Genomic DNA, 11648 nt, shown 5'->3' with positions numbered 1-11648 from the left:
CAGGGGTGATTTTTCCTATAGTACTAATAAAAGTGTTTTAAATACATAATAATGAACAGAACTATTTTAATTCAAAACAATTTTGAAAACAATTTTCAAATAAACAAGTCTTCAAATTTAACACGACACGCCCCTTGTCTGCCATTGGTCAATAAATAGATAGCCCCGCCTCCAACTCTCACTATTGTCTATGTTTAAATCGATATACTTTTTACTCTGTCTTAAAGTCGTCTTGGCATATTAAACAAGGACAGAAGGCGGCATTTTAACATCCAAAGAAATTTCACACTTCAGCTTTAAATGAAAGAGAAGCATGTAAATGAGTCAAAAACACTTCTTCTCTCTGGCCGTTTTGTACTTTCCCCCCCCCCCATATTCTTTGCCTAATTTTCTTGTTTCTCACATCCCCACAGTTTCACTTCCCTTCTCTTTTTCAGTCTTTTGTTATGCTCTCTGTTTGTATTTTTTCTCCCCCTCTCTTATCCGGCTGTCGCGGTGCCTCGGGCTCAGGGATCCGTCCTCGGATCCGTGGCTTCGCTGATGGTGTCGTTACAGCTGTGTGTCTTCGTTGTGTCTCCAGCCGCCCGGGTGCTTGTAGCCTGATCCGATCGGACACGCACCCCACTCCATCTGACTCATCTGGGTCGAGACTCAGCCACAGTGACGCGTGGCTCTTTATATAAACACACATTTCTCATGCCTGTCCTGTTTACACCTGTTTGCCAAAAGTACTACAGGTAAACACTTTAAAATTGACCATGGTACTAATTTGTGTTTTTTATTTTGGATACAAAAAAGTACCATGATATGTACCATGGTAAAATTATAGTATTTTGAACAAGTACAATGATACTCTTAGAATCACCGTAGTACTCTGTGCAAAAAAAAAAAACACAGTATAACTTGCAGTATTATTTCAGAGTATCATAGTATTACCATTTGATACCACTACGGTATTGTTATATGGATGATACCTTGGTATATGTCCAAAAACATGGTTTTACCATGGTACATGTATTTCAGTACCGTGGTATTTCAAAGTACCATAGTATTAGCATCTGATGCAACCGAAGTACTTTTTTGTGAGGGATGGTACCTTGGTATATGCCTGAAAGTGTGTTTTTACCATGCTGCATGTCCAAGCACAGTATTACCATTGTACTTTTTTGGCAAATATCACTGTAAATAAGTTTCAGTCCCATGGTATATTTCAACATACCATAGTATTACCATCTAATAGAGTATTTTTGTAAGGATGGTACAACATTACCTTGGTATATGTCCAAAAACATAGTTTTACCATGGCACACATTCAAATTATTGTGGTAGTAGTACCATAGTACCTTTTGGTAAATACTCTAGTACATGAATATGTGTACCAAGGTGTATTTCAAAATACCATATTTATACCATCTGACACCAAACCAGTATTTTTTATGGAATAGCACAACTTTAACATTGTATACAGTATGCCTGAAAACATGGTACATGAATTTCTGTACCATGGTATTAGCATCTAATGCCACCACAGTACTTTTTGTGAGGGACGGTGCAACCTTACCTTGGTAAATGTCTTAAAACATAGTTTTACTATGGTACATGTCTAAATTAAAGTGGTAGTAGTACCATAGTACATTTTGGTAAATACTATAGTACATGAATATGTGTACCATGGTATGCTTCAAAGTACTGTATTAATATCATATGACACAAAAACAGTACTTTTTTTGAAGGATAGCTCAATATTAACTTTGTATATGTCCAAAAACATGGTTTTTCTATGGTACATGTCTAAATTAACATGGTAGTAGTACCATAATACATTTTGGTAAATACTATAGTATTTATAGTACTTCAAAACAGTACTTTTTGTGGGATAGTGCAACTTTAACTTTGTATATGTTCAAAAACATGGTTTTACCATGGTACATGTCCAATAAAACATGGTAGTAGTACATAGTAGCTTTTGGTAAATACTCTAGTACATGAATATGTGTACTATGGTATATTTTAAAGTACCATATTATTACCATCTGACACCAAAACAGTACTTTTTGTGAGGGATGGCTCAACATTAACTTTGTATAAGTCCAAAAACATGGTTTTACCATGGTACATATCCAAAAAACATAGTACTGTAGTAGTACCATAGTACCTTTTGGTAAATACTCTAGTACATGAATATGTGTACCAAGGTGTATTTTAAAATACCATATTTATACCATCTGACACCAAACCAGTATTTTTTGTGGAATAGCACAACTTTAACATTGTATACAGTATGCCTGAAAACATGGTTTTACCATGGTACATGCATTTCTGTACCATGGTATTAGCATCTAATGCCACCACAGTACTTTTTGTGAGGGACGGTGCAACCTTACCTTGGTAAATGTCTTAAAACATAGTTTTAATATGGTACATGTCTAAATTAAAGTGGTAGTAGTACCATAGTACATTTTGGTAAATACTATAGTACATGAATATGTGTACCATGGTATACTTCAAAGTACTGTATTAATATCATATGACACAAAAACAGTACTTTTTGTGAGGGATGGCTCAACATTAACTTTGTATAAGTCCAAAAACATGGTTTTACCATGGTACATATCCAAAAAACATAGTACTGTAGTAGTACCATAGTACCTTTTGGTAAATACTCTAGTACATGAATATGTGTACCAATGGTATATTTTAAAGTACCATATTATTAGCACATGACACCAAAACAGTAGTTTTTGTGAGGGATGGCTCAACATTAACTTTATGTCCAAAAACATGGTTTTACTATGGTACATGTCCAAAAAACACGGTACTGTAGTAGTACCATAGTAGCTTTTGGTAAATACTCTAGTACATGAATATGTGTACCATATTATTACCATCTGAAACCAAACCAGTACTTTTTGTGGGATGACACAACATTAACGTTATATATGTCCAAAAACATGGTTTTCTCATGGTACATGTCCAAAAAAACATGGTATTGTGGTAATAAATTGCAACCAAGTCCCATTATGCACAAAAAAAAATGTGGTACCATGGCATTTTGACGTGGCACATACAATATGTGGATTTACCATAGTATATCTCCCAAAAAAGACGGTAAAACGATGGTACTTTTTTAAAATGTAAAGACTGTGTTGAACGATACTCGCTTAGTACGTCAAAAATGCTTCGCTTTTAGCTTCGTACATACCCAAAACAACATGGTTATACCACGGTACTCTTTTGTAAGAGTACATTGAATACACAAGTATTCCTCTGTTTCACTTTGATGTGTGAGATTTCTTCTTTGCTCTTGTGTATTTCACATCCCAGGTCTTTGCTAAGGCTACTGAATCCTTTGCCTTTAGGCGGCCTCCCAGAATACAGAGTTAGCGTTTAGCAAAGCTTCAGTCTCTGTGGACTGCTTCCCTGACTTTAAACTCAAACAAACGGCTGCCTTTAAGCAAATGACATCACAGTCTGCGCCACAGACCCTATAAACATGTCTAAACACATGCTAACAACCGCTCGCAGACGCTAAAAACACGCTACCCTGCTTTTGAAGCGACGCCGCACAGTTTTACACACAAATCACCCACTTCTCAAACCCACGCACAGACTGTTAGTTAAGGTGTTAGCATGTGTTCGAGGTTAGCATCATTTTAATCTATCGCTGTTCAGACCTTTAATTACCGTGATTAGCTTTAGAAGGGCTGAAGTGGGTTCGGGATGCATTACGACTGAGCTCTTGGCTCCTGAAAGCAGCTATCATACGCTGTTAGCGCTAAGCTAACGCATGGCTAAATGGGAAATAAGCATTTTGCTTTTCCAGATGCTCTCTCAGGAAATGCGGGCGGGCACGAGATTAGCTTGTTTGTCTGCTAATCGGCTAAATCAGACTTGTCATGTTGGGGCCTACTAGGATTTCAAAAACTTGTTTGTTTGTAGACTTTGATGCTGATCATATTGAGTTGAATGATTGCATCTGTGGGGGTATTTAGGGAACAGCTAAATTCCCTTCTTTGGTTTTCCTTTTTACAGGCGGTTTTGGGTGGATCGGTTACTCTTCCAACCGTCGTAAAGTTGATCCTTCCACCTCGTTTAGTGACGGATGTTGTTTATTTGCAGGAGTAATAAAAACAGCATGCACTGTCACTACCTTCATTTGCATAACTCTTAAAAAATGACATTCGATCCTTGATGTGACTGTTATGGAAGTACGCAGAACATTGCCGGCTAATGTCAGCGTTCCGTTAACGTTTCTGTGACCTTCCTATGAAAAGTACAGTCTGAAAAGTTCTCGAACGCCGCTGGTGAACATAAGTCAGAAGCGTCACTTGAAGTTCTTCGGTTTTCCTGCGGAGATGCTTTTATTGGTCTGGGGGTGGATGGTACTTCACCGTAATCCACAATATATTGTGTCTCCTCTCAGACATGCTCAGGGTTTTAGTGTGAGAAATTTGAATCTGAGGTGATTATGGGTTTTTCTCTGAGCTGAGAAGTTCTTCAGTGCTGTTCTTGGAATTCAGGTTATTTGACAAGACAAAAAAAAGAACATTTTTTATGACTTGAAATCTGTGTTAGATGCTTCTGTGGATTTGAAATATGCGTGTTATTAGTATTCAGTGTATCCATATGAGTTCTAATGGAGTTCTTAGTTCAGTCGTACTGAATATCAGCTCTCTTTCACCTTAAAAAAGGTCACAATGAGACTATTAATGACATACAGAAAGAGTTATAGAATGAATATGAATAACAGCTCAGATTATTTGGTATTGTATCGGAGTTCATTTCTGATGTGTGCTTGAAAAAGTTTAATTTAGTATTGAATTTGAGACTCAATACTATGAAAATGAGTTCATATTAAGATCTCTGACAGTTGCTATTTGGTATTGGATTTAATGACGTATTTTATTTCGTATAAAGATTTCTGACATTTGCTTCTTGGCAAAGTCAATCATTTGGTACTGGATTTGAGATATATCATTGATTGCTTTTTGGAAATTTTAAGATTATTTAGTATTGGATTTGACCCAGAGTTTGAGTTCATATTGAGATTTCTGATGTTTGCTTCTTGAAGAAGTTTGAGATAATTCAGAATCGAATTTGATGAGACGTGTTTGAGTTAATTCTGAGATCTCTGATGTTTGCTTTTTGGAGAAGTTTGAGATCATTTGGTTCTGGATTTGAGATCATTGACAATTGCTTTTTGGAGATTTTAAGATGATTTAATATTGAATTTGATGAAGTATTTGAGTTCATATTGAGATTTTTGATATTTGCTTGGCAAAGTTGGAGATCATTTGGTACTGGATTTGAGACTTGTTTGAGTTCATATTGAGATTTCTAACGCTTGCTTCTTGGAAACGTTTGAGATAATTTGGTATTGAATTTGAGGCCTGTTTGAGTTCGTATTGAGATCTTTGATGTTTGCTTCTTGGAGAAGTGTGAGATTATTTGGTACTGTATTTGAGTCTTATTTGAGTTCAGATTGAGATTTCTGACATTTGCTTCTTGGAAAATTTTTGAAATTGGTTGATATTGAATTTGAGATGTGTTTGAGTTCATACTGAGATCTCTGACGTTTGGTTCTTGGAGAAGTTTGAGATCATTTGGTACTGGATTTGAGACCACTGACAGTAGCTTTTTGGAGATTTGGAGATTATTTAATATATTTGATGAAGTATTTGAGTTCATATTGAGATTTCTGATGTTTGCTTTTTGGCAAAGTTGGAGATTATTTGGTGCTGGAGTTGAGACATGTCACTGAGTTTTTGAGATTATTTGGTATTAGATTCGATTGAGTATTTGAGTTCATATTGCTCTGTGGAAATTTTAAGATAATTTGGTTTTGGATTTGATAAAATATTTGATTTTGTATTGAAATTTCTGACATTTAGTTCTTGGCAAAGTTGGAGATCATTTGGTACTGAATATGAGACTTATTTGAGTTTATATTGAGATTTCTGACAAATGCTTTTTGAAAAATGTGAGATTACTTGGTATTGGATTTGACAAAGTATTTGATTTCTGATATTTGCTTGAAGTTGGATTTGAGATGCATCACTGACAGTTGCTTTTTGGAAATTTTGAGATTATTTGGTATTAGATTTGATGAAGAATTTGGTTTCATATTAAGATTTCTGATGTTTGCTTCTTGGAAAAAGTTTGAAATTGTTTGGTATTGGATTTGGTGATAAGTATTTGAGTTTATATTGGATTATACTGGATAAATTGAAGAATATTTGCTATTGTATTTGATATTGTTTGGAGTTGAGACATGTCATTGACAGTGTCTTTTAAAAAATTGCATGGGATTTAATAAAGGATTTAATGAAGTACTGATATTTCTGATGTTTGCTGCTTGGCAAAGTTGGAGATAATTTAGTACTGGATTTGAGATTATTTGAGTTTATATTGATATCTCTGACATTTTCTTCTTGACAAAAGTTTCAGATTATTTGGTATTGGACTTGGAATATTTTAATTCATGTTGAGATCTCTGACATTTGCTTCTTGCCAAAGGTTGAGATCATTTGGTACTGGATATGAGACTTATTTGAGTTTATATTGAGATCTCTGACATTTGCTTCTTGGCAAAGGTTGAGATCATTTGGTATTAGATTTGAGACGCATCACTGACAGACGCTTTTTGAAAATTTTGAGATGGTTTGGTATTTGCTTTTTAATAAAGTATATTTGAGTTATTGACATCTGACATGTGCTTCTTGGGAAGGTTTCTGTTTATTTAGTATCGAGTTTGACGGCAAGTCTTTGGTTTCGTATTAAGATCTTTTGTTTGCTTTTCAGCAAAGTTTGAGATACTGTTCAGATCTCATCTGAAGAAAACATTACAGGGCTTTTTTCTCAGTATAAAAGTCTCCATTTGCTCTCTACAGATTCTCAGAGAAGCGTTTGAGATATTAAAGAGATCTCATTTGCATTTTTTTCTATCCCATAGACACGTTTATCAAACACCACCGCAATTTAAATCATCCGAACAGGGAACCAGCTGGATTTGTGGCACAAATTCAAACTCCAAATTGGGCCTGCATTGGCCGCTTTCCTCAATGACACCAGATCTCGTTAGAAATCTCCCTGTAAGCTCATTAAACAAAACGCCGGCACTGTGTGACAAGCAGTGACTAAGAGAGTGACCAGAGCTTAGCCCGAGGACTCGTTCACCAGGCCCAGACAAACGGATGCCTCTAAAGCGCTTTTGATTCCTACCGCAACTTTTAAGTACAAGGGTCAAAACTCCTGCTGGGTTAAATGGCTTCTATAAGCGCGCGCTTTAAGTGACTAACTAAAAATAACGCCGCGACTCCAGAAGTAATTGCGGTGGAGAGGCTAATGGTGTGGCTAGCCCCCCTGTCGAGCCCAGCGGCAAGACCTTTCCCTCGCTGATAGGTTTTAAGACCTGAGGATTCGATTTCGACGGACAAGAGCGCTGACTGAAAGCTGGAGCCAAACATCGGGCTGCTGTTTTCATTCACAACAACGCCGATCGATTTTGTTTACCTGAGTATTAGCTCACACGTTCACAATCCCAATTTCTTTTCGCTTTCATAAATCCTCCGAATTCTTTCCTCGTCCGGGGTTTTTGTTCCCCAGCCCGAGGGGGGAGTGTGCAGCAGACGGATCCATGAATTCCTCATCGCTAAATCTGTTAGCTGATCAATAATTCAGTCTCGATCCAATCTCACCTGCGTCTCCGTGGCCCTCGTCTCAACAAGGCGGGCCGTCCTTGAGCCAAGCACGTGCGGAAGCGCATTAGAGCGTGTTTGTGTCTGCCGCGCGTTCCCCTTAGGCGCTGGCGTATCAAAGAAAGAGATCTCGTTACTAGGTATGGGACATGTGGAGGCGCCAAACTAACCGATGTGATTAGTAGAGCCGGTTGAGGGAGGTCCGGACCCCTGCTGACGGCTACCGTCTCATCTCGTTCCAGCACCGAGTTGTTTCCTCCGGTGATGACCGCGCGGAGTCACGGTCGCAGGACAAGGGCACAGATACCCCCGCTTCATATCAAGCCGCCGCTGTTCTCTCATCTGCATTCACACGCATCCAGTGGTTTTATCAAAAGCCAGGCTTGTTTTTTATTTGCGTCAAGTGCTCAAACTAAGCTCTCTGAATGTCCTCTGTGTCACTCGGCCTCTAAAACCAGCTCTGAACACAACACTTTATCTTAGTGTTAACCCTTTTTCTGTGTCCCTCTCTCTCAGAGGCCAATAAAAGAAAGGTTTGAGGCCGAACTGTAGACGGGCCACCCGATACTAACTACACACTCTTTGAGAGCGAGAGGAGATGCTTTGTACATCATAGGCCTGCTGATTCCATTAGAGACCTCGTGCTAAAGATGGCCATGTTTGCTTTAGTTTACTCAAAATGAGAAAAGTGAAGCTCTTGAATTTTGGAAAGCTTTCTGTGTTTATTAGTCATGGCAAGAATCGCTGTTAGTGTTTAGGATTCTTATAAACTGTAATATTTAGCAAGTCTTTGGCTGTTTGTGCTACAGATATGAATAAAACCTTAAATCATGCTGCGTTTGTAAGTTAGAATTTTTTTTTTATTATAAATGTTCTTTGTTTATAAATAGATTTATTTTCGGATTTCTCAGTTTTGTATTTTATTCATTTATTTAAATTTTTTGAAAGGTTTTTGGAGACTAAACAGGGGGTACAACCATTTGACAGACATCTGTTAACAACCGTCTTCAGTGTTCTGTGAATATTTGTGAAATTACATTTTAAATGAGAAAAACATCTGAATCTGAGACGTCACATACTTTAATGCTTTGTATGCAATTTTTACATTTATTTGTAATTGTTAGCGTTATCTCTTTTAATTAAAAAGTTGTAATTAAGAAAACATTATTATATATTTCTTAATATTTATATTTATTGTAATGCTGTAATATTTTATTTATTATATTATATCGATTTAATATTTATTATATTTGTCTTAATATTTTCTTATCTGATATTTGCTTTTTTTTTTTTTTTTAAATCTTACATATTGAATTATTTAAAATTATTTTTTTTTCTGTTCATACTACAGAAAACTAAGCTGATTTGAGTTGAAAACAAAGGATATATAAAATTATTTTTATTTTTATTTTGTGTGATTCAACGAAAAAAATACTTAATAAAATGTTTTAGATACTAAATTCGAAATAAAATGTTTTAAAAGATGTTTAGAAATGCGAGCAGCGGCTGAATTTGCATACTTTAAGAATGTGCTGCATTTGATGAAAAACATTGTTTTCTACTATTCATAATAGTATTATTAATAGTATAATATTAGGGAAGTTGGCATACACTGCCAGTCAAAAGTGTTTATACAGTAAGATTTTTAATGTTTTTTTTTTTTTTTAAAGAAGTCTCTTCCTCTCACCAAACTTACATTTATTTGATCCAAAATAAGGAAAAACGATAACATTTTAAATTATTTTTACTATTTAAAATACTGTAATTTTTTTGTTTTGTTTGGGTGTATTTTAAAATAGAATTTAATCCTGTAATTTCAAAGCTAAATTTGTAGCATCATTACTCTAGTCTTCAGTGTCACATGATCCTTCAGAAATCATTCTAATATGCCGATTTGCTGTTTAAGAAACATTTATTATTATTATTATCAATATTTAAAACAGTTGAGTTGAGTAAATTTTTGGGGGGATTTTTTGATGAATAATAAAAGATCCAAAGATCAATATTTATCTGAAATAAAAAGCTTTTGTAGCATTATACACTATACCATTCAAAATTATAGAAATAAATACTTTTATTTGGCAAGGATGCTTTAAATTGATCAAAAGTGATGATAAAGACATTTATAATGTTGGAAAAGATTTATATTTTCGGATAAATGCTGTTCTTCTGAACTTTTTATCATCATTTTACATCAAAGAAACCTGAAGAAAATTCTACTGTTTTCAACATAATAATAATTATAATAAATGTTTATTGAGCAGCAAATCAGAATATTAGAATATTTCTATGGGGTTTTCCGTACAGATTAGTGCAGGAAATGTAAAAAAAAGCAGATTTTGAATGAGCCTGCATGTCAATAATGGATTTTTCTAGCATTTTCCCCATTTTATACACTGATTTTTGTACAAAACAAGCTAAATTCCATGAAAATAGTATGCTATATAAAATATTACAATGATTTCTGAAGAATCTTGTTACTGGATTTATGATGCTAAAATTTCAGCTTTGAAATCACATTAATAAATAAAAATATATTTAAATAGAAAACAGTAATTTTAAATAGTAAAAATATTTCAAAATTTGACTGTTTTGACTGTTTAAATGTACTTTTAGCTATGCTTAAATTCTAAGTTTAAGTACATTTTTTAGTCCATTTCCACTGGGTTTTCCATACAGATTAGTGTAGGAAATGTAAAAAAAAAAACAAAAAAACAAAAGCAGATTTTGCCAATAGATTCTTCTAGCATTTTCCCCATTTTCTACACTGATTTTTGAACAAGACAAGCTAAATTCCATAAATTCTATGCTATTCAGAATGATTTCTGAGAGATCTTGTGACTGGATTAATGATGCGAAAAATTTTCTTTGAAATCACCGGAATAAGTTAGATTTTAAAATATATTTAGATAGAAAACAGTTATTTTAAAAGTAAAAATATTTCAAAATTTGAATGTTTTTACTGTACTTTGGATTAAATAAATGCAGGCTTTGTGAGCAGAAGAGAAAAAGCATACTGTTCAAAAACCTTTGACTGGTAGTGCATTAAAGTGTTATTTAGTGTTTTAGAGTTAATTCTTTGCGGTGTATCTTTGGCCGTTGTTTGAGAGCACAGCATTTCCTTTACTCGTCACGTCACCTCCGATAAGGACTCTTGGGAGTGGAGACAATTTGTTACAAATTTAACAATTGCTTTTAAAGGACAAGCCATCGCCTCCAGTTGTCATGACCCATTTGGCACGATAATCAGCGCTTTAATTAACAAAGTCGGTTCGGAATATCAATTAGACCGTTTTTTTTTTTGTCCGCGTGTGTGTCCTACTCCTTCCTGAAATAGCGATTTGTGTTGCGTTCCCGGCTGGTGATAATTTGTAGCTGTGGGCCAATAAATCAGATTATTTCTCCTCATATTAATGCCGCGAACACGCCTCTCTCCTTTACAACAATATTGCCTCTCTAATGAGAGGTGAGGGTGAAAGTCTGCCTGAATCCCGGCTTGTTTTTTCCGCTCTCAGTGCATTTGGAATGAATTTCCGCCGTGAGGAACGCTGGGATGAGAGGCACTCGGAATGGCAAACATCTCCGTGAAAACACCTCAACCTGGTCTGGCATCTCTGTCTCTCCTGTCATCCTCGGTACATGTTAGATCTGTTTCACACTGCACCGCCATGACATGCACGGACAATGTTGCTCAGGAAAACATGCTTGTTTTCAGCGCTTATATGTAGGCGCACAGGAATCTGGACCTGGGAGAGTAGGAACGGCTGTCATTCAAAAATATCTGCACTTCTTGTTTTGTTTATAAAATATGGTGGATAATTTGATGATGGTTTCAGCTAGTAAAAATGCACTTTTAGCTATGCTTAAATTCCAAGTTTAAGTCCATCTTTTCCACAATCCACAATGTTTTCCCTCAATTTCCACAGGGTTTTCCACACAGATTAGTGTAGG

At 35.5% G+C, this 11648-nt stretch overlaps 1 protein-coding gene across 1 annotated transcript in view; it reads left to right on the top strand.

The window, feature by feature from the left end:
• Nucleotides 1–11266: 11266 nt before the first annotated feature.
• The window catches only part of appl2 (adaptor protein, phosphotyrosine interaction, PH domain and leucine zipper containing 2), a 16389-nt gene continuing 16007 nt past the window's right edge, over nt 11267–11648 (top strand). Inside the window, exon 1 of the mRNA XM_073831556.1 lies at nt 11267–11332. Coding sequence (XP_073687657.1) covers nt 11267–11332 — 66 coding nt within the window. The remainder of the gene's footprint in view (nt 11333–11648) is intronic.

Source organism: Garra rufa, chromosome 25 (assembly GCF_049309525.1).
Source record: "Garra rufa chromosome 25, GarRuf1.0, whole genome shotgun sequence".
NCBI classification, from domain to species: domain Eukaryota; kingdom Metazoa; phylum Chordata; class Actinopteri; order Cypriniformes; family Cyprinidae; genus Garra; species Garra rufa.
The sequence above is the reverse complement of the archived record's forward strand: the minus strand, read 5'-3'. Positions and strand labels throughout refer to the sequence as shown.